The sequence below is a fragment of the Chaetura pelagica genome, unplaced genomic scaffold (genome assembly GCF_000747805.2).
Source record: "Chaetura pelagica isolate M959 unplaced genomic scaffold, ChaPel_1.0 scaffold248, whole genome shotgun sequence".
In the NCBI taxonomy this organism is placed as follows: domain Eukaryota; kingdom Metazoa; phylum Chordata; class Aves; order Apodiformes; family Apodidae; genus Chaetura; species Chaetura pelagica.
Window position 1 is genome coordinate 885,997 of NW_009954309.1, and position 23,985 is coordinate 909,981.

The following is a 23,985-nucleotide window of genomic DNA, read 5'->3' on the forward strand; positions in this document are numbered from 1 at the left end:
CTGCTAAATTCAGAAAAAGAAACAAACCAAGAATGAGCTCTATTGAGTTAATGCTAATTTACTACTTTGATAAATTACATAGTCATCTAAGCCCTAATTCAGTCCCATGTCAGTGCCACAGCCACTGCATTCACAATTAAAATAACATTTCCAGAAGCAAACAAATATGTGCAACAGAAGAACAATCCTCCTTAGACAGTTGGAAAGGCAAGGCACAAAGACTAAAAGCCTTGGCTAATATTGCACAGGAACACATGATAAGGTGGGAATTCGCTCCACAACCCCAGAAGCACAGGTCAGTGCCCCAGCCAAATGCTACTCTTCACCAGACAGCAAACTTCAACTTCTGCATGTGACACGTAGCACTTGAGAAGCCACAGGGCAGCTCCATCACAGCCCTGGGCCCCCATTCTGTTTTCTCAGTTTGCTACCTCCACCATTACTTGAATCACTTCTGAAGCAACAGGGCAGAGCAGATGAGTGTTGTGATCCGTTCTTCTGGGTGGTAGGAAGAAAAGTTTTAAATGCATTTTACCACTGAAGCCACATTTGTAGGCACCAGACATAAAATTTAAAAGTTGGATTCCATGAAATAGCCCCGTAAAGATAATGTGGTTCATTAGGAAATGAAGCTCTGCAGGATAACATCATTCAGCCAAAAAACCAGAAGCTGTGAATTAACATCAACACTTTTCTACATTCCAAGGTATTTATTATAATTAGTAACAATAGGAAAGCCATGATTGCAAGTTAAGCAAAGCTCAGCCTGCATGAGGAATGTATTGTGTGACTGAATTAAGGCAACAAAAAACAGCAGTTGGAAATTAAGTGCCTTGTGAAGTCTACACTGTTTAAACTAATCAGTTCATTGTGTTAACAGATTCATGATAACACCATCCACTTAGTGCCTTGGTAAGTGAGCTCTTCTCTAATCCTCCTCCTTTTTCACTAGCTAGCACTTTCTCCAGTTCTATGGCATCAAACTGGGATGTCACAAATAAACGACTGAGATCTAATTACAGAGGCAGAGCATGCCAGGAAAGAAGATGAGCAACATGGGAAAAGGCTCTCAGCATTATCACAAAGAGGCGCAGAAGGGGGAGCTGGGTTGGCAGGGGTTGGGGCTACTGGGTATCACAAAGCTGCATGAAAAGCACAGTGCATGGTTTAGCTAGATCTTCAGCCTTGAGACTTAAGAAGCCTTCACAAAAATATCTGAAAAACACCATGCCATCACATGCTCTGATGCTTTGCTACTTCAGAATGATGAAGAGTACTGCAGGACAATAAGTATCGTGAATAAATACAGCAGAGGGAGGTCAGAGAGCCCATTGAGCTCAGTCCACTTGTCAGTTCAAAGACAAATTCTTAAAATTGCTCAACAGCCACAAAAACAAACAGGATTGTCAAAAGCATCCAGATTCCTCTTAGAGAACACAGTGAAGAGGCTGGGTTTCCAAAGGCAGGAGGAAGAGCTGCTGGGTGCTTCCCTCCTTTGGAAAATTCATCCTCAGAATTTAAGAGCCTAAATGAAAAGGGCGAATTCACTTCTTTCTTCCTCTCATTTTTAAACCCAGTCAACATAACGCTTGCGTAGTAGTTGATCCTGCAAAGATCTGACATCTACAGTGTCACAGAATCATCATAGAATCATAGAATGGAAGGGACCTGAAAGATCATCTACTACAAAGCCCCCTGCATGGGTAGGGACACCTCCCACTAGACCAGGTTGCTCAAAGCCCCATCCAACCTGCCCTTGAAAGCTTCCAGGCATGAGACCTCCACAATCTTCCTGGGCAATCTGTCTCACCACCCTCACGTCAAAGAATGCAATGTCTAACCTAAATCTACCCTCTTCCAGTTTAAAACCATTACCCTTCATCCCATCACTACATACCCATGTAAAAGCCCCTCCCAGCTTTTCTGTAGGTCCCCTTCAGGTATTCGAAGGCCACTATTATGTCTCCTCAGGGCCTTCTCTTCTCCAGGCTGAACAGCCCAACTCTCTCAGCCTGTCTTCATGTTACAAGTGTTCCAGCCCTCTGATCATGTTCGTGGCCCTCCTCTGGACTCAGTCCATTGACCAACACCCCCAGGTCCTTCTCCTCAAGGCTGTTCTCAATCCATCCTCAGCCCAACCTGTATTTGTGCTTGGGACTGCCCCAACCCAGGTGCAGGACCTTGCAGCACTTGGCCTTGTTGAACTTTATGAGGTTGGCATGGACTCACTTCTCAAGCCTGTCAGGGTCCCTCTGGAAGGCATCCCTTCCCTCCAGCATGTCAACCACACCACACAGCTTGCTGTCATCAGCAAACTTGCTTAATTTCACAACTTGCCAGTTGCTCTTCCCTTGTCCACTGATGCTGTGACCCCATCATAAAAGGCCACCAAATTTTTCAGGCATGATTTGCCCTTGGTGAAGCCATCTTCATTCACATCAACCACCTCCACATTTTCCATGTGCCTTAGCACAGCCTTCAGGAGGATCTGCTCCATGATCTTGCCGGGCACAGAGCTGAGACTGACTGGCCTGTAGTTCCCTGGGTCTTCTTTCCTTCCTGTTTTGAAAATTCTCTTACTCATTTTGCATGAGCTTAAGTGATTAACGTGAAAGACATAGGAGAATGAACCTCAGTGTAAAATTGGCCTTTAAATTGTCCTTTGGATTTTAGAATTACCCTGAGACGTCTCTTTGAAACCCCAAGCATCTTCTCTTCTTACACAATTAAGTAGATACTGTTACTATGTATTTATACAACTTTCCCTTGCTTTTAAAATACCAGAGTGTAGGCTTTGCAGTACTGCTTAAATTCCCAGGGCTTGCCTATACCAGAAGCTCATACAAAGCAACTAACCCACAGAAAATTCACAGCCTTCCCACAGCCTTCATGTATGCTGAACTTACAGCTGCTCACACTTCAAAGGTAGAACTCACAAGCTATGAACTCCCATAAAGGGAGTTTTTAGGTGAACCCTCTAACCTGTAGGAACTTGGGCTAGATGATAAAAAGGTACCTCACAGTTGCACCTATATAGCTGGTATAGTGAACTTCACCAGACAAGATATAAACTAATCCCACCCTACTCCCCATCTGAGAGTTTGTACATGAAAGTTAACAATGAATGAACAGAATTTTAGATTAGCATTTTATTTATAAAGAGACTTAGTTTAATGGTGGAAGAAACTGTTGGATATCAACTTCAAAAAGCTGGAATGAAAATATGTAATAATTGCATAAACTATTATTATTATTGTTAATTCCAAAGAAACCACTAGAATTACTTAGAGCCCTCTACTATAGAGTTTGCACTGGGAAATAACATGGAAGGAAATATTTGTGGCTGCTAATTTCCCAGAACCATGGCTACAGAATGAGCTCTAAAAGAAGTGAGGTTCTAAAACGAACATTTTGGCACCCTTAAGTTCAAGACAGAGATGGAGAAAGTGGAGAGGGTTCAAGGAGGGCTGCTAGAGAAGACGTTCTGTAAAGAGAGACTGAGAGAGCTGGCTTTGTTTAGTCTGGGGAAGAGGCAGCCAAGGAGCAATCTGAAAGGTACCTGCAGCCAGCTCAAGGGCAGTTACACAGACAGCAGAGCACCACTCTTCTCAGTCTTGCCAGGAGATATAACAAGGGGCAATAGGCACATATTGCAGCTGGTAGAGTTGAAACTGGATACTACAAAAAAGCCTTTTCACTAGGAAGGTGAGACAGCACTGGAACAGCTCTGTCCTTGGAAATGTTTAAAACTTGGCTAAACAAGCCACTGCTGACCTGGTGTTGGCAATAACCCTGCTTCAAATGGAAGGTCAGACTAGATCATCTCCAACAAGTGCTTCCAAGGAATACTTACACAATTCTAAAATTGTGCAGCTATTATATACTGAAAAAGACCAAAGCTGCTGGTAGGAATCTTTCCCAGAAGTCAAAAATCCTACACACTTTCTCATTCCTTGTCTTTGTGAAAGCAGTGTATCAGGAAGAGGGGACCCATCATGTCTGACAGTATGACAGCAGGACTAGACTCACTCTAAGAAGCCTGGAGTTATTCAGGGCCTCAGAGGCTTCCATATGGAGTACAGTCATCTTTGCAATTAGAAATCTTATTTAAGTGTCTTGGGACCAAAAAGAAACATTAGTCACAGTATTCTTTTTTTTTTTAACCTCAAAGCAACAATTTTCAAAACTAAAAATACAAAGAGCACAACAGTGCTCAGCAGTTATTGAATCTTAATCATCATCCACCCCTCATTTAGAAAGTGATTTAATATAGGGAAAACAATTAGTTTAATGCATCGAGGATGCACCAATTGAATTTACAACACTAATACAATTTACACCCAAAAAGCAATCTGTCTCAGTCCAGTGTATTCCCAGAGAGGGAAATTCACTTCCTAAAGAATTCATTTTTCTGCATTTGGTTGTAGAGAAAAAATGGTCTTTTACTGCAAACCATGAGAATACAAACAGCAGACCAGGACTTGAAGCTCAGTTCTTTCATGTTCCACTCTGCCACAAGCTCCCCATGTCACATTTTAAAAGTCACTTAGACAAAACATTGTGAAAAAATCCACTAAAGCAAAAGCATCAATTTCTGAGTATCCAGCTCGACACTAAGGTTTATAGCTATTTATTTACAGCTGTTGTTGAAATTTGTTGAAATGGGTTGCTTGGACCTGATTATTCAATCAAGCTGGCTACCTCTCATACACGTACCTCATCATGCTACTTAGCAAGCTGGTTTGGACCAGAGCAGAATCCTGCTGATATTTCATTTATTATCCTATCCAAAAAGCCACTATTACAATAATAAAGTCCAGCCTGTAACACTGCTCTCTCCTAAGAGCTGTTTAGAAACTATGGCATCATCCCATTCTGAAAGGCAAGATAAACATGGCACCTGGAACTGTAATGAAGCGTGACTGGTACTTTCAGCACACTCTGAATAATGAATTTTCTGAAGCTGCATTGGCTACAGTCAGATCTGCTGCGTTTGTGTGGTCACTGATTAGATGAACCAATTTGTTATAGATGGCTAGGCTGTCTTATTGAGATAAATGCCTCTGCCAGGCACGGCCAGACTGCCTCCATTTATTTTTCCTGGGGTTGCTGTTACCCAGCTAAGAGTACAGATTGCTTCATCAGTGCAGTTCTAGACTTTGTATTTCATACACTATTTTTCTAACCTATTCTTTGTGTTTTCAACCTGAACTTTGAATAATTTGGGACAGCAAGCACTGTTTGATTCTATTATTAAAACCCATACACATCAGGTCTTCTGGAGTTGGCATTATAAATTTCCCTTTTTTAAATTTAAAAAATATAAAATTTACTAAATACAGTATATAATACAGGATTTCTTGTATTTGTGAGACACAAAAGACTACCAATAATTGCAGCAGACCTTACTTAGGACACATCACATCTAGTCTATCACATTTAGGTCTCGGAAGTAATCCAAGATATGTGAACACAATTTTCTAAGGGGAAGAATCTTGGATCCCTTTTAAGGTAAGGAACAACCACAAGACTCTGAAATCACCAGCTTTTTCTTTGCACAACAGACTACACAAAATCTCCAGATTACTTATTTTGTTGTGCCCCTGGCCTTTCATTCCTCCAAAATTATCACAGGTATTGAGACCACAAATAAATTCAACTTACCACTACTAAAGCTGACTCACATATTGCTCAATGGTAACATGCTAAGGGGGAGGTTCTGTTTGTTGACAGGTTGATGGTAAATGGGACCACAGTGACACAAAGCCCCCATTTCCACTAGGGTGATGTTGCTGCAGCTCATTCCCAAATGATTGTTGCCACAGATCACATTAGTGCAGTAAATGAAAGCTTAGCTCCAAGTGGTATTACCAATAATTTTTTGCTGCATTACATTATATCCCCCAAGGTTCAGGAGAACATTAGTTGCAAGTTTTATGACTAGTGTGCATTAAAAAAAATGAAGCCATTAAATTCTCAAAAGCTTTTCAATTTTTCATGTTATATTATTCTAAAAATGCTTTTTGTACCACAGGCATGCACCAGTTACCACAACAGCAAAGCCTGCCTCTCTTTCTATTTAAGTATTCTCCTAGTGTCTCAAGGCTCTTCCCTTCTCCTTGTTTCAAAATATCCTCATTGTAGGTCCTCATGGCCTGGCCCCAACTGAGAGCAGGTTTGTTAAGAAAACTACAGGCTTGCTGTTTTCTGTTGGTTGCATCTTACTCATCTTACTTTGTATCTTGGGCTTCCTGATTTTGCCTTAGTATTTTTCACTCTAGTTCCACTTTGAGCTTGTATTTCTTTTCTCTGTCTTTGTAACTGAACACTGGCACCTAAGATGTTTTTTGGACCAATTTATTATCTTCCTTCATTGTCCTTTCTATGAACTTTTTAATAAATGATCCTATCCACTAGTTGTAGCCCTTGTCCACGCTGATTTATATTTGTGGACTGCAATTACTCCCCACACTCCTCCTGATTGTAGTTTAAAGACTTCCAAATTGCAGTTTTCTTCTTTTGGCTGGAAAAGCCTATCTAGCACAGCCTTCCTGACAGGCAGAAGGAAGATTCTAATTTTTGGCTAGTTCTGTTGGTTTCAGTGCCCTTTCAGGCAATTTCTAAGATCCTAAGAAACATGTTCCACAGCTTTATAAGACAGGGCCAGACCATTTACCTACTCTTACCTACAATGCTATGAAAACCTCCTATTTTACTTGCCTAGAAAAATAAAAATAAAACCTCCCAATATTCCAACTTGTGCCACAGAGCTGGACAAATAGAAATGTACAGCACTGGATTAGCAGATAGCTTTGTCAACTACCTCTGCTTTTATGTGAATCTGGCTGGGTAATTAAAACGTGTAAACCAAGATCAGTTAGTACACATTTCCCACTGTGCTGAGTTCCAACTCTAATCTGCACTCCTCAATTAGTTATCCTTTCAAAATTAAACATAGCTGCAAGATGCAGAATCTTATCACTTAATAAGCATTTTAATTCTAATTATTAAAAATATCTTAATATCACAAAAGTGAAAGCATGGACTCAAGAGAACCCCAGAAACTACAAACAATCAGGGTGGTTGATGCCTTAATGCACTTTTACCTCATCTGCCTCCACTAACAAGTACTGTTTCAAAGAAATCACCAGCTTCCCAGTGCTGCTCATGCCTCAATATCATTGCCTTTTTATGTAGTTTATAGCACAAGTCTGTTACACTGTGCCTAGAAAAATAAATTTCAGTTGTGTAAGTGTAGCTCAGCTTCACAAATATCAAGCTGGTTAAATACCTCTAGTAATATTTTTTAAAAATCAAACACACTTTGCATCATGTTTTTACTAGCAAGGAATTTTATGTGCAGTCACTCATTCACCAAATCTGTTTCCTTCTCTCTGAAGGTTTCTACAGAGCAGAATAATAATACTGATCAATGTAATGTAGCCTTGGAATACAATGTGTTAAATTATTCTCATCATGCACATTCTGTAACAAAACTGAAGCAAAAACATTAATAAAAATCCAGAATAAGAGCTAATTAAAGAAAGCCTCTGGAATTCCAAGCTTGCATGCTTAATCCTATAACCTAGACTGCCTCTCTGTTTATTTATATGAACTTACCATGCAAATGATTTGCTATTTGTAATGGAATCATAAATCTACATCAGAGCTTTCAGAACTCCATTTCAAAATCAACAGTACATATAAGAGAAAATAACCTTCACTATCTCTAAGTAGATCTTGGCAAATGTTTTACTTTCCTTTTTTATAGTTTCTGCATTCACATGCTTCACTCACACTCCAAACTCTTCCTTAAAACCTCATCCCTATTGACATATTCAAGGAATTCCAGGCTGCAGATTGTGCTCTGCACTTACTATGCCCAAAGAATTTGTAATGAAAGATGAGCTGGAAGAGTGCCCTCACTAAAAAGAAACACTCTGCCAAGAATATTGGATCCTGTGTTCCTCTAATAAACAATCTACAGTGCCTGAATTTCATTTGGGTAAGGGCTTAAAAGTGCTGCTCACAGCAGCGTATTAAGACAGCAAAGAGATGTTAGGTCTGAACCAACTATTCCCATCTACCTACAGTCAATGGATTTCTGCACAAATACTTTTAGAGTTTCACCTTCTCATTAGTGGATGTGTGCTTTATTATTTTTTTGTTATCAGTAATACAAGACTAAAAAAACACTGAATTTTCTTGTGTCAGTACAAACTCAGACGACACAGAGGTGGGATCCTGGTTTTGTGTCCATGTCCATGTGCTGTTCTGATGAAGCTGTAAGTGCCAAGGCCACTGGCACCTACCTTCACACCTAAGCCATCTTTTCATATTGGGATCTAAATCTCAGGCCCAGTGCAGGTTGCAATTGGCTGGTTCTGCAAGTACAATAAGGGCAGGTCGCACCCATGAGTGGGGTGGAGTCCTCCTACATGCTGTCCAACTGTACCTCTCTGCCAAGGTCTTCACAATTTGAATTTATTACTCATCATAAGAGTTCTTCATGATAATGCAATTCCTTCTAAGACTGGTATATACATCACTTCTGACAGAACTACACCAAAGTAAAGAATTTGAGAAAGGAGACTTAAGGCAAAGTTGGTTGTACTGAGATGACACTGCTCTTGCCAGAGAGCTCTCTGCAAGTGTGACCAGACCTCAAAGCGACACACAGCTTTAGAGCTATCTCTGTACACAAAGGAATTACATACAAAGAACAGGAAGAAGCGTCTGAACTGTTACTCAGAAAGAATACAATTTTGACTCAGCAAAGTGAAGCTATAAAGACATACAACTGTCTACAGCCCACCAGACTTAGTCCCTCAGAAGGCCCAGAGAAAATAAACGAGAATAAACAAATACCTGCTTCAAAGAAGTAACAAGTCAAGTATAAAAGTTAAGGATACAAAAAGCACCATAGATGAATACACATGACATGCAGGGTAACAGCAAGAAGCAACGAGGAGCAGCAGGTTCAGAGGAGGAAACTGAGTTAGCATTACAGATGTTGATGTCCAGAACATGCAGTTTATGTCTGAGATGACACAGGTGAAGGACTGAAATATAGCTTGATTTCCTGACAGATGTGGGGTTATAAAACCCTTTAGTGGCAATACTCTGAAGAGACACAAACCAACCCAGATTGCTGCTGCCAAAACCAAGGAAACGATGCTGCAGTAACAGAGATGCAAAATCCATAACAGCTTTAATGAAAGCTAAGCAGTATGTAGAGACAGGAAAAGCTGTCATGCAGTCAGAATTAGCAGGATTTTGATAGGCTGGATGGAAAGAGAGAGGAAGAACTGTGAGCTGAAGGGAACACCCAGATCCCTTGCTCAAATGAGAAAGCAGCACAGCAGCTGGAAAGGAGCACTTCAGGAGCCCTTGGGCAGATTAAGAGTTCCAGGTTAGCAATGTTTTTTTTAAGGCAAGACAGAGATGAGGGGATGTCAGAGTGACACTGAGACTGTAGGCTGTACAAAAGCTAATGAATGTTGAGTGCAGAAGCAGATCTACACCACTTCCTAGTTGACTTTATTAATTCTATGTCATGTTAAGCTTTGCTTAGACAATTACTTAAGCATTCCAGAAAAGGCTGAGCTTTACATTGTGATCCAATGACTGAAGCCATTTATACTTGTGTTCACTTAGAGCTACTTCACTTGCCACAGATTACTCCAGCAGATTTCCACAGCTTACTCCCACTAGTTAACTCTCAGCTTAGACTAGCTCTGTGTTTCCAGTAACAAAGGCTCTACCACTGCCTTTTCACACTTTACTCGATGCCCCAAATACTCTTGGGAGAACAAGCTCTCATTTCATGCTACTCCAGTGTTCCAATAGCTACCAATAAGGGTTGCAACTTCTGATCCATCTGTACATACTGGTTTGAGGGATCCAGCAATAGGAATCTGAAAGACTGAATAGCAATGCAAAACTCTGTTTTCTGCTCCTCTTTCCTCATCCCCTTCACTTTAAAGAAAATCAACCACGTGTCAAGTAAACATCAATTATCTCCCTAAACTCTTCTGTTTTCCTGCAATTGATCACACACCCCGAGTTAAAAGTCTTGTCAGTCCTTGCTGTTTATCAAGCTTGCTGATAAAAGTACACAATCACAGACACAACCACAGACACAGACACTAATTAACAACATTCCATTGTGCCACAAATGAGAAATGCCAAGAGATCTACCTTATATCCTGCCCTGCTCCTTCCACAGCTCCCAGTTCACGAGCACACATGCACACAGACAGCAGGCAGACAACAATATACAAAGATAATGAATGGGTCTCTAGTGTTTCAGATTTACCTACAACCGTGTCCTTCCATCAGAACTTTAAGAGTGTTTTGCTTCTGGCACTAGCATTAGCAATCCCACAAAAAAAACTGTTAAGAAAAATGTTGCTCAACATTAGAGAGAGTTAGAAACAGAGTAAGGAAAATCTGGGTGCTTCCCAGGAGCACTCTGTGCATTACTCATGACTACCAGATATTTTACAAACTGTGGATCACGTCGCTGCTGCCAAAGGGTTTCGCAAGTCTCTGACCACAGAGAAAACAAAACAAAATGGAATATCCTGGTGAAAAGAAGGATACCTACATCTCGTGCATCAAAGACACAAGCTGAATTTGAAGTAAAGGACATGCATCTGGAAAGGGCAGATTTGGGGGGTGGGAGGACAGGGTTAAATGCAGATAGACCTCTAACCGGTGAAAATGACATTTAATTTTATATCTAGACTATCCAGTTCACAGCCCTTTCATTCCTACTGTGGGAAAATGGGAATTGGGAAAAAAAAGTCCCCGAGGAGGCTCTTTGCATTCCCTCCTCTTCTGTTGGTTTTGGTTTTCAGGGCTTTTTGTTTCATTTTTGTTTTGGTTTTGTTTTTTGATTGTTGTTGGTTTGTTTGGGTTTTTTTTTACTTTAAAATCTGTGATGACCTAAAGAAAGTAACAAAACTGCATCCAGTATTTTAAAAGCAGCTTTCCCTTGGGTCTCAAAACTGCATCTGTTCCATGTGCACTGAATTCAGTAGGAATACAGTGTACAAGATGACTAAAACATCAGAGTCTGCAGTGAAGGACAGCAATATATAAAAGTAAATAGAAAGGAAAAGCCATTTAAAGGTGAATACATATAACTTAAAGCTGCTGCCTGGTAGAGTTAACTTTTCTTTCAATGTTTCTAGCCTGTTTCTACACCATTTTTATACAGTTTCTACTAGAGCTAATTATCCCAAATACAGTTTATCATTTAGCCTATCAACTATGGCTTCAAAGGGGCATTTCTATGTTCAGCCTCTAATCTTACCTTGTAGGCAGCTTGTCTCATAAACTGCTTTGCAGGCTGCTTCCAAATAGCAGGCACTGTAATGACCCATCTTACTTCATTGTTTTCAAAATCTGAGCCTCCTTGGTCACTGAGCTCCTAAGAAAAAAGGAAAACAGAGGTGACTGGAAAATGATGGGTGTCAGCTTTATAAGAAAACATTATTCTCTGCTGGCTCCAGTAACAGTAACTTTTTCTTTTCCGTTTTTTGCTTTTTCATCAATGTCACAAATCAGAATTACTGCCAGACTGTCAAGAATGCTCTACGGTGCCAAAAGCTGGGATTTAGGTTGATGTCTTCTCAAGGAGGCCTACAGAAAAGTTTACTGCTTAACATAAAGTAGAAAATATAGTTTTTCCAAAAGCAGCTCGTGCATTGCTGAGTATTACAGAATATTCATGTACATTCTTAGTCACAGTGTGGGGTCTGTTGTTAGCTTGAAGAATTCACACTTGCATCTTGAGTAATATGCAGAAAAAATATTTCAGGTATCACCAGTGAACATTATGCTTTACAATCTGGATTTTTCAATGACTTCTTTATACATCATTTACCTTTAAATCAAATTTTTGCAACTCAGTTAACAAGGGGAAGTTAAACCCTATAAAAAATGACTGACTCCTCCTTGAAAATTTTGCTTCAAGCAAACATTCAAGACTAGTTTAGTTCTTTTATTGTGCCTTTCCCCCCCCCAAAAAAAAAAACAGGAAAGTCTGTATTGCATTTGCAAATTAGGTGATATACTGACGTGTTTTGGGAAAGCTTCCAAGTAAAATGTCACTACCATATGTCCTACCTAAACTTCCATCCAAACAGGGAAAGGTTCAGAAAGGTGAACAACGGGCCTTTAGAATGTAAAAAAAAAAACCAAAAATAGTTCTGCAAGTGCTGTGCCAAGGTGTTGTGTTTGTTTAGCTATGCTGCAGCTCAGAAATCCGTGCTAGAAAAGTAGCACCTTTATCCTGCACGGGCCACTAGGAACAGACAGATCACAGTCCAAAGCAACAGGTCATTTACATTGTTTGTCTTAATTAGTTTCAGTGGGAACTCACAAATCACAAGGACTTATTTATTTACACCAAGAAAGGATGTAGCCCTAAACAGGCAGCACAGCAACTCTATGGGACTGTACCCTACACATCTCACAGAGAATAAATTAAACCCATTCAAAAGAGTAGGTTAGTTTTTTAACAAGACTATTTTAAACAATGCTTCCTTGAAGATTCTGACCTGACACAGCAACTACTTTGCTTACGTTAGCATTACAGCGGTGCACTTGAAGACAATCTGTACTTAAATCACAATTGACTGTTTACATGAGATTCTAGATCTCCAAAACTGTTTACTGAAAACATGTGTATCACAGGAGAACTAAAAAAATGGAAAATAAAATGCATTTTCCTCACCAACATAAGCCACAGCGAGGGAAAAATAGGCAAAAAAACCCCCATAAAAAATGCAACATAAATGGAAGCAGTAGATCAGAACACAGTATGACTTCACAACTGAAACCCCAACAGATGTCTGTCTTTCTGGTTCTCCCTAATGCTTATTAGACTTTATGCCTAAGTGTGCCTTCAGGATCAGGGCAACCAAGTAACATCTCACTGCACAGTATGAAATCCAGCCCTGCAAAGGGTGAGCAGAGGCCAAAATACCACAGCCTATTCACAGCTCTTTGGCGCGTGCACTTACAGTGTAACTGCATGAAACAGAATAAAGGAGTGCTGTGCACACGTAGTTACGTTGGTGCCAGAAAATGAAGGCAATAAATCTGTGCTAGTGCAGAATTCTAGGTAGGCTAATACACTGAACCCCTCAGAGTAATCAAGAGGTCTGTACAGATGATTGCACTGCCATAATTACACTATTTCCACTGAGTTAGCTGGCTTGTTAGCTGACTTCCCTTTGCTTAATCAGTGAAGACCAAGCCAGGTTGGGGCAGGAGACATCAGTAGGTGCCCATCCTATTGCAATTCACATGCCAACTCTATAACATGAGAGAATCTTGCATGAACACAGACAATCCATTATCCCAGCAGCAGAAGTGTAGGAGACAAGGACAGGACCCACTCACAAATTTAATCACTGAGCTTCAGCTCCTGTACTTCTAAATTTTTCATTCAAATCAACATTTTTTCACTACAAAGCAGTAGAAAATATTTAAGCTGGTAAGAAGATATGCAGAACTCTGCATCACAGTGATACACTTACTGTTACTGAACCAACCTTTCCCTGTGCAAGGGGAGATCACTTCAGGCTATTGTGAGCTCTCTGGAGTTCACAGCCTTCCTAAAGTTTCTACAGCTGCCTTGCTTTGTTCCCATCAAACACTAGTAAGGTCAAAGCTTGGGAAGACTGGAAGTGTTAAGCTCACATTTATTGCAGTTTTAAATACAGAAATCTAGATAAGGAAGCATTACTTTACCTTTAATGCCTGTTCCTTAAAGAATTGCAGAGCATAAGCAAATATCTCAAGTGCTTTGACTTTTTTGCCATTTGCAGCTGTCAGGTCTGTCTCCATAGTAAGATTCTACATGAAAGAAATTAACTGGAAGTTATTAAAAGGAAAAGATAAACATGAAATGAATTCCCACTGCTTGAGGAAAAGGAATTCTTCATTATCCACCTGGTTAGGAATGAATGACAAAACTGTTCTGAAAAGGATTTAACTCATCACTTGAACTTCCTGGAGCACAGCATTTGTTGCTTATTACAGACTTTGTTTTTAAACACCTTGCATGTCTACAGATAACTGCAGGCAGAGAAAGAAATACGAACTAAATATTAAATAATTACAATAAATATATTTGTAATTAATTGCAACAAAGCTGCATGTGCAAGATATTTAATGCAAATTAAGTGTTAAAAGCATAGATTTTTGGCTTTCCAACAACAATTGAAACCATAAAAAACCTCAATACAGAAAGTACTGACCAAGTCCCACAACTCTAGAATGGCTTAAAGACAATAACACAATCAGTGGGAATAATGTCAAATTAACAAGATTTGCATTTGCAGTTTCGACAATAAACTGGGTAAGTTTTCTCCTCTCTGTTAAGAGTTCAGTATGGCTCTTATATTCCATTTCTCCTAAGTACATTTATAAAACAAACCAAGATCATTCTGACTCCCTAGATACCTATGGGTTTCACTTCAGAAAATTAGGACATGAAGATCTAAGCAAAGCAGATATTGAACTTTCTAAGATCTAGAAAGAAGGCTGGCAAAACACACTTACCAAACACAGTGAGAAGCAAAACAAATCACAATGTTAAATGAAGAATTGAGTTTCATTTACTTCATTTGCTCTTTGCACTTAGAGCTGCTCCACAATTAATTAACAAGCTTTAAGCAAAAATCTAGTACCGTCCACAGGATGATAATTTAAGTAGCAAATGCACAATTATATAAGAGATGGTTTATTACTTACACTAGTAGTATGTAGCTTCATCTTAAACTTTTCAAAATACAACCAGTGCTTTGATTCAGTGGGATCCAAGTCATGGTAGAAATCTCTTGCTGCATACCCAAAGCTATGAAACTTTCTCTCTGGTGTTAGGAGGATTGTTGTTGGTGTCTTCTGGTTGGATACGCCAGGATCTCCACCTTCCCATCGTCTATCCAACAAGTGAAACAACTTCAGTAACTGATACTGATAGCAGCAGAAAAAAATTGTTTACCACAAGCAAACAAGCTACTGACAGATTGCACACACTGCTATTCCCCTCCAAAGACACTAATTACAATCCTTATCATATCAAAACCAAGTGTTTCTGTTCACATCCAAGAAAAGAGGGCTGTGATTTTAATTTCAAACAATTCAATAAATTTTGCAGTTAGTTGTATAAATTTTAAGGACAATAATACTCCATCTTAAATAAGAATACAGGTTCCCTGAAGTAAGCCACATAGAATTATCAAGGAAACAATGCTACACTTATATTTTCAAACTAAATATAGATTTGTAATAAATACTGTAAGTAAAAAAAAAAAATCAAGTCATTATCAAGAACACACTGAATGAAACTGCAATTCCTCAAAACAGCCCACACAATTGTCAGTCAGACTCCATGAATGCTTAGTTGTACAGCATATTTTTCCCCATTTTGAATGAAGGACCTTTTTAATTCAGCTAAACACCTCTGCAGAGATATTTAGAATATCCCTGCTTCTGTCACAGAATGCTCTCTGAAGCCAGACAATCCAGTTTGACCAACACCTCTTCAAGTGCCTAATTTCCTGGACACCTGAAACTGTGAAGGCACATCTGCAGATGCTGAGTGCTCTCCACTGCACTTTCCACTCACCTCAAGTTGATGGATTTTGTGTTTCAAATGCCAAAAATGTTGTAAAAATTTCCTGTGTAAAGTAAGGCAGACTCCTCCAAAGAACCTTATAGGCACCAAAGCATCTCCCTCACCACCATCCATTAAAATGGTGAATAAAATTATCCTATCAATATTGTGAAAATATCTTCAGGAAGTCCCAAAAAGCACAAAGGTATTAAGGCAAAAGCAACAAAAGGCCTATTTCACAGAATGGATAAGGAAATAAGAAAGAAGATAAAATTTGGGAGCGACCATTAAACGCAGCAGGGACTGTGGGGGAGGCACAGTGGGACAACATGGTCACACAGTAGAAAGTTGTATCAGAGAGACAGATGTGAACATTCTAGTCTTCTCACTTCTCCATCACACAAAAAAACCCAACAACAAACCAGAATGAAAGAACAAGAAACCTGCATTACTGATCATCCTCACCCCATATGCCAGTATTTTCAGCATTGGAAACAAATACTTATCAGAAAACATTTTATGAAAAAGGCATCAGTGGAAAATCTGCTTTATGCTGTCAGACATAATGATAAGGCAGCTCAAACAGGAGCCAAAGTAAGACAACACAAGCAACTGCATTCATTATTAAACCACATGTTGATTGCTTTTTTTCTAAAGATAGCAAAACACACTTCCGTATTATACCACTGCCAAAGTCCTTGTTCTAAAGCACAAAAACACTGCCTTGTTCTTTGGTACTTGTTTACATGACACAGGAGTATTATGTAGAAAAAAATTCTTTTCCATTTCACTCTCAGAAACAGTTGAGCCAATTGATAACTAACTGACCTCCAGACCAGGTAGAAAAGTGACATGAAAAAATGCAATCTAAGGGGTTAATACTTGGCAAAGTAACAAGGACTGGGATCTTCTGAAGTGCTAGGGATTCTTCAGATCATTCAGCTAGACCAAACCAGGCAAAATTTGCCCTTTTTTGCACCCGCAGCAGCAATGGCAGGCAATCACATGTCTATAAATTTGTTTCACTACAGAGGGCAATTGCACTGCTCTGAAAGCAGAAATAGCATAATGAGAAATGGGATGTTTTCCACCTTCATCCACTTGGAAAAACTCTCCCAAACCTCTCTAGTCCAGCTGCTCAGCCCCTGAGCTGTTATCAGCTCACAATGCTCGAGGCAGTTTCTTTTAACCTGCTGCTAAAGCTGTACTAGGTCAACTCCAAAATCTTTGAGTAGGTGTTACAACAAACATGGCTCCAACGTGAAGAAGCTGGAATCCCAGAGCCCATGAACAGAAAACACTGCCTATTTCACCAGAACATTTAAATCTCACAAACAAGCAGAGAATAGGCAGACTAGTATCGTTTTCACGTGGAATCACTAATGATTCATTCTGAGTCACCAGTGGGAAATTCCATAAAAAGGTCGTTGCTAATAACAATACTTTGTTTTCTTTACAGCTAGGTATGTTCTCTTTCCAGACTGAGTACACTTAAAGCACAGGTTAAATGAAGACAAGTTGATGCTGAATGTCATGGGCTGAAACTTCAAAGCCACCTAGAGAACTGGTGGCATCACTTCCTGATGAGTTTCTGACAGAAACTACACGTGGTGATTGCTCAGCAAGTTTTAAAATTCTCAGTCTGTATTGCTGTTCTGTCACAGAAAGAGCAGTAAGGAAACAGAAGGGGAAGTCTGACTTTACCATTTACAAGCAGAGCTTTAAAAATATTCCTGTGTGACATCTATTCTAGACAGCAGCAGCTAAAGGCAGGTGTGTGGTAACTCCTGACTGTGACACTCTTCTCAGGACAAGCCCTGGCTTCTCTCCAGCCAGAGGACACTTCTAGTCAGCAGGGATAGGATTTCAACACTTGCATTGCAGTTCCCTTTCATGGTCCAAATGTTTCAAAAAATTGTAATAATGGTCTTACGGAAAAAAAACCAGAAATGCCTATTAAGAGTATGGCCTAATAGAAGACAGCAGTACTCTTAAATGCACATGTGGGATATCTTCTCAAAGCAGGGTCAGAGCTAAAAATCTACTCAAGGTAGCTTTCTGCCTAAATTCAGACATATGAGACCCATTCCTAGGCTGATATAAAGTGGAGTATCTCAACAGAGCAGCATAGATCCATTTACAGCCACAGAGGATCTGGCTGTATATTAATGAAAATAGAGACAAGAGGAAAGGGAGTGTGGAAAGGATCACAAGGTTATACTAAGGTTAGAGAAATGCCCTTTCTTACACATGAATCTGGCTAACAGGCAGAGGAAAGGGAGTGATTCGTGCAGAGTGATGAGAATTTGATCCAGAGCTGCAGCAAAACAGTCAGGGAAATGAAGCAGTGGGGTCATCAAAATGCAGCCAAATGCCACTAGGAGTGTGTATGCAGAAGAAAGGCAAGCCTCTGTCTGCCAAGAATTACAATCAAACAGGGAAGAGATAGAGAAGGAAAAATCTGAAGGTTGAGGTAAAGCCCCACTGAAAAAAAATCCCACCTTCTCCCTCCTTCCCAAGACAGACTGCAATTTGTTTCATAATCAAATGCATTTTTCCACTTGTGTTTCTCCATGTGGCAAATACATTGTTTGTTGCTATTTAAGCAGCAGCCAAAACATTTCTAACTCCATGTAAGTGCACATAAATCAATAGGAGTTTTTCAGAACTGTGTTAGACCTCATGTATTACCTCCAAAGGAGGCATTAGCTCCTAGCAGGGCACCAAACTGTCTACCAGTTACACAACTAGAATCACAGCTTTGCTGACACCACAGTCCAGCTCAGTACTAAAGCCCTGTGTGTTCACTCTCTTGAAGCAGGACCTTGTAACTAAACCCATCTTGCCCTTCACTGAGACATCTACAGAAAAGCAGCTTTGTTAAAACACAGACAGAAACCTAAATGTCTGGAAAGGATCAACACTTAAGGAGGGAAAGCAGAAAAAACGCTGGGAAGCAAGGAGGACCATGCATCATGGGTATGCTTTATTTTAATGTAAACATTCTCGTCTAAGGGCAGGAAGTTATATTTACTCTGCTGAAATATTTGTAAATCCTAGGACATGTAAGCTTCATTAGATACAAAGTTACAACTTTTGTATACCTTCTGAACTACTGAAGCCTTATTTTGATACATATACCATACTTTAAATTGAACTACATAATTTCATTAATATTTATATTTAAATACTTATAATAAAAATATATAACTATATATAATTATTATATACATTCTTTCATAAGTCAGTTTCAGCTGTACCTTCCCCCAAATCCTTCCCAGCCAGCAATGCTTACTTAAAAAAAAATAATAAGAAAAAAATCATTGTTGGTCTTATAATATTTTCCATTGTTTGAAATAACTGTTGGAAATCTGAATATATTTCCTGCAAAAATATGCTCCTCCCTTCTGGTTGGAAATATATGGATTAATTTATTTAATTTCTTTTCATATCAGTATTTCATATAATATCTACACAGGTCTGAAATCACAATCATGTTACCATTATTGTGTAAGGTACAAAACACAATGTTTTGAACCATCAAATGGTAAAATGCCAATTAAGATTTGGAATATACTCTCAGCTGGCCACTTGGCACCTAGTTTTCCATGTCCCCATGATCTACAGCAGGGAAGCTTTGTATCCTGGAAGGAGTAACTAGTCTGTAATTTACTGCAGTGTAGTGTAAACCCAATGGCAAAAATTGGGTCCTAAGATAAAATTTTGAGTGCAAAGTGCTAAAAGGACACCCTTGGAAGCAGCAGGGATTTCACATGGCAAAATCTCCACAGAGACAACAGGACCAACACAGCATACAGGACGTAGATTCACTCAGCTAGAACTTCAGAGATGCCATCCCTCATTTCATCCAACTTATTTAAGAAATATTATTAATTATTTGCTGTTAAAAGAGAATAGAAGTCAATAAACATGAGTTCCAGCTCCATAACCTTGTAAGCTGGCTAAGTGATGAAGACATGCCTGTCCTTTGACATCAAGCACGATGCAGCTTCCTCTGCTGTTTGCCAAACAATAGGTGGATGGGGTGCAGAAAAGGCCTGGAAGCATTACTTGTCCATACTGAAAATGGTGGCTGGCTTTGCAACTGGGTGGGCTAATACCATTCCAAAATTAATGTCCCTTTAAACAGGCTTTCACATCACCCAGTTGCACTAAATCTCTGAAATAATTTCCAACCATATACAAATCAACTATGCAGGGTGACTGCAAAATCAATACTGTCTGCTGAGATTTAGAAAGCTGCATTCAGCCAGCATCTTTGCTTAGAAAAATTACAGTATATCACCCTGGACAGCAAGTTAGCCTTTTTGCCCTTTTGTTCTCAGTAGTAGAGTGCTAAAATAGTACATGTTACATGCTGTAACAGCAGCTTTGTTTAGAAGAACTTCTACAGCTAAGCTTTTCATACATCCTTTGTTTATGTCCTCTATCTTGGTTTGTTACAATATGGGTATTTTAAAGATACTTTAGTGAGCATTAATAACAATAATTATTATAGTAATAAAATGGTTGGCAGGGTGATCCTTTCAAGTACCTACCATTATAGTTTCTGCATTTTTGATTGCATTAGATTTATATGCATGGATTTATATTGTGTTAATTTAATCAAGAAATAAAAAAAAACCCAACACCTACATAACATCTAAAGTCTGTCCCTTACAAACAAATAACACAGAAGAGATTTCACATCAAACCTCAATTTTCACATTCATGCCTTTTGATTGCTTATTTCCTAGCATCACTGGTTCACTGTCAGAGATTTTATTCAAATTTAATGCTAAAAAGCTTAAACCAGTCAAATGAACTGTCCATTTCTGGGTACAAGTAACAAAGCACTGTACACACAGCTGTGTACAAGTACAATTCCAGGGGACAGGCACCTCCTGGGAAATGCCATGACCCTTACTTAATAAACGTGTGGCTTCCCTCCATCTCTGAGATAAGGGCATCTAACTTAATTATCAATGATTCCTAAACAATTCTGCTTACTGATCCCTCCTTTCACTCAAGTCACCTTGTAAACTCAGAAAAATAATTGAGAGATGACACATTCACATTGATTATTAAAGCAAATTTGAATATAATAAGATGCAACAAAAAAACATGAGAAAGGTCCACACTGTGGCAAAAACAGAGAAATCTAGACAATTCAAGGTTCCTGGATAAAATACCTATAGCTACTGCAGACAATCCATGTTACCACAATTGAAACCTAAATGCTGCATTGCAGCCCTTACCTCATTACATGAATACATTCTGGCTCCTTGGTGAAGCTGTAGGCGTAGCCACTGGATGTTGTGCCAAAATCAATAGCCACAACAACAAGAAATAACTGTTCTACAGCATCTGCATCAGAGTCCTTCTGTTAAACAGCAGAAGCAAAACACACACTGAGTCACTCATGAGAATAACTAACATGTCTTACCCTACAGGATTTCTGCTCTCTGAAACGTGTATCTCTTCAGTGGAAATAAGGACTTTCTCAAAACTGCACTTGTGACCAACACTGAAAGCTCCACATCCAATAGGAGTGGAAATTCAATACACAACTCAATATATTTGCAGGAGCCTTTTATATATAATCTTCCCAATCAAGGGTTTTCTTGTAGGGGCTTGGTCTGTGTGGTCTATTTGGTGGCTTTAGGACTTACATATGTCATAAGCTTGAACCTGAGGTACTACTACCATTCCAAACTAATGGAGACAGAACAAGATAAAATGCAGCAATAAGTTTTATACCCAATGATAATTATTTATTGATGAAGAATTTACAGAACACTTATTTTATAAACACTATATGCATTCTTTCCTCCTGTCTGTGTTGAGTTCTCCTCCCTGTAATCCTGCAATGTCTGAAAAACTCAGTCAAGGGCAACGTGGGAAACATTAACTAGGAGAGGTGGAAGAGTTATAGCTCAAACCATAATGATGTGATATAAAGTACAACGTGAATAAATGAGGAATTGCACTACTCCCCAGTAGGCTGTTACCTGACATAAATCACATATAAAGGAGGAATAAGTAATGAACAGCATGGTAGTACAGTTCCCATGCTGATGGTAGGCAAAGCACTAAGAGCTTAGCAGGACAGGAGAACAAGCTGGAAACTCAAGTGACCAAAACTTCCCTTAGGACTATGGATAGCATAAAAGGGATCAATACGTGAGGAAATTACAACTTTCTTAAGAAATTACGTCCGACTAAACAGGCAGGATAAAGTAATGTTACAATACAGTATATATTAAAAGTACATTTCTTACCACAATATGTGATGGAGACAGAGGAGTAATTCCAGGGTCTCCCAGACTTTTGGCTGGTGATGAGTAAGCAGATGTGGAAACTGCATCTGAAAGGAAACAAAAAATTCTTCAGTGTCAGTAAGCTGAATGAGTGGGACAGGAAAGTTGCTTTGCACACTGCTACACTATTTTCCTGTTGTAACAAATCTGCTAATAATAAAGCAAATTTCACAGCTGCCATGTAAAACACATTTTTCCCCCTTACAACCTGCTAAGACACAATAACTTCAGCTTTGCTTTTAAAATGTTTGTCTGACCTTCATGACTAGCTTGCATTCTTTTGCTTATTACATTACCATGCATAATCTTAAAAGTCTTCCTAAAAATATCCAGAAGTCATGGATGAGACAAGACAATACACTCACATTAATGGCCCAAGTTTTAATGTGTTAATGCAGAAAACTAAACACAAACTGTGAGATTAAAAAAAGACAGACTCATATTAAGGAAAAAAGAAGAGTTTATACCAATTTGACAATATAGTAAGAGTAGGTTGCAATTATTCCATCATGAACCCTTAATCTGAAACTTTCCCAATCCTGTCTGGTTTTCTTTTTCAATACACTCTGCATTCAAACATCTTGCAGCTGTTAATATTACTGCAGGACAGAATCCAGCTGGGAAAAAGGGATGTATTATTAACAAATCATCAAATAAATATTTCTACTCTGCATACAATACTGAAATTTCATTTAAAGAAACATACACATAGTGCATAATAGTGTTTGTCACTCATGTAGTGTTTTTGCTTTACCCCATTGATGACAGAAAAGGAAATGGCTTATTAAAATAATTAAGTACTGATGACTCAGATTTATATAGAATATACTCTCTTTTGAAGACTGCAATATTTAATAAAAATGGAATATAGAAAATAAGCCACACACCCTGTGCATTTGCATCCATCCCCAAATTTAAGCCTTGAGTTTACTGAATTCTCTTCTACAGAATGCAAGCTACTTAGATGTAAAGCAGAATTATTTAACAATTCTCTGCATATCAATAACCATATTAAACATTAAAGAAAATTTCAACATATCACCCACTTGGATGCTTCACACAATAAAATGCATATTTATGCATAGCATGTAATTCCTAGACACAATGCCTGGATGCAGTCCTGTGTCAAGTGCTCTAGGTGATCCTACTTCAGTGGGAGAGTTGGACTAGATGACCTCTAGAGATCCCTTCCAACTCCAGCAGTTCTGTGATTCTGTGAACTGACAAGTCAGAGCATTATTCTAAGATTACACAGGAGCTGCTCTCCAAGCAAAGACCTTCAAACTACTTAATAAAGAACCCTGTTGCTCCTGGTACTCAAATATATGTTCTTCAAGATGCAAAAAACTCGGCAGTAGGCAACTATGGGATAATCTGCCCACAGGAAAAAAAAACCTTCCTCCAAATCTTAATATTGCTCTTACAGCAATGTTTATTTCTGTCCAAGTCATAACATATTCAGCCTGATCTTCAGAAGAATTTGCAAAAGCAAAATATTCACATTTCCCATACAAGTTCTTCAAGAATGTCTTCTTTTACTCGTGGTAGAGTACAAAAAGCCACAGGCCAAGTATGAAAAGCACAGAATCTGCTCAGTTCATTAAGATATATTTGGATCAGATGATGTTAGAGCCTTCTTTGTATAATTACTTCCTCTTTACAAAACAGATTAATTTCTGTACCATCAACATGGCATTTTTGTAGAGTGGAAGAACAATATTTCAGCACAGGAGAGATGATTAGTAACAAAGCAGGTTCCTTGCATTCTGCTGTTACTGCTGACTGGACCTGAACCACCAACTACTGAGCAGACCAGGAAGGACAACACAATAATGACTCAGCATCTTTGGAAACTGATACATTTCCCCCACTTAGGATGCTGGCTTTTGGAGAACAAAAATGCAGACATCAAATCACTTTCTACGTGTTTCACTTTCAGTGTTTCCCCATGTTACTAATTCTATTTGCTACCTGTTTCAGCAATCTGTTTTTCAGCCTGTCTTCAGTTATTAGCCTGGGGGTACCTTG

At 39.0% G+C, this 23,985-nt stretch overlaps 1 protein-coding gene across 1 annotated transcript in view; it reads right to left on the minus strand.

Annotated features, from left to right (window-relative positions):
* HSPA12A (heat shock 70kDa protein 12A) overlaps positions 1 to 23,985 on the minus strand; it is a 43,250-nt gene that overhangs the window by 13,543 nt on the left and 5,722 nt on the right. The window contains exons 2-6 of the mRNA XM_010003981.1: positions 21,919 to 22,004; positions 20,896 to 21,020; positions 14,773 to 14,959; positions 13,768 to 13,872; positions 11,321 to 11,437 (exon numbers count right to left, since the gene is read on the minus strand). Of these exons, the coding sequence (XP_010002283.1) occupies positions 11,321 to 11,437; positions 13,768 to 13,872; positions 14,773 to 14,959; positions 20,896 to 21,020; positions 21,919 to 22,004 (620 nt within the window). The remainder of the gene's footprint in view (positions 1 to 11,320; positions 11,438 to 13,767; positions 13,873 to 14,772; positions 14,960 to 20,895; positions 21,021 to 21,918; positions 22,005 to 23,985) is intronic.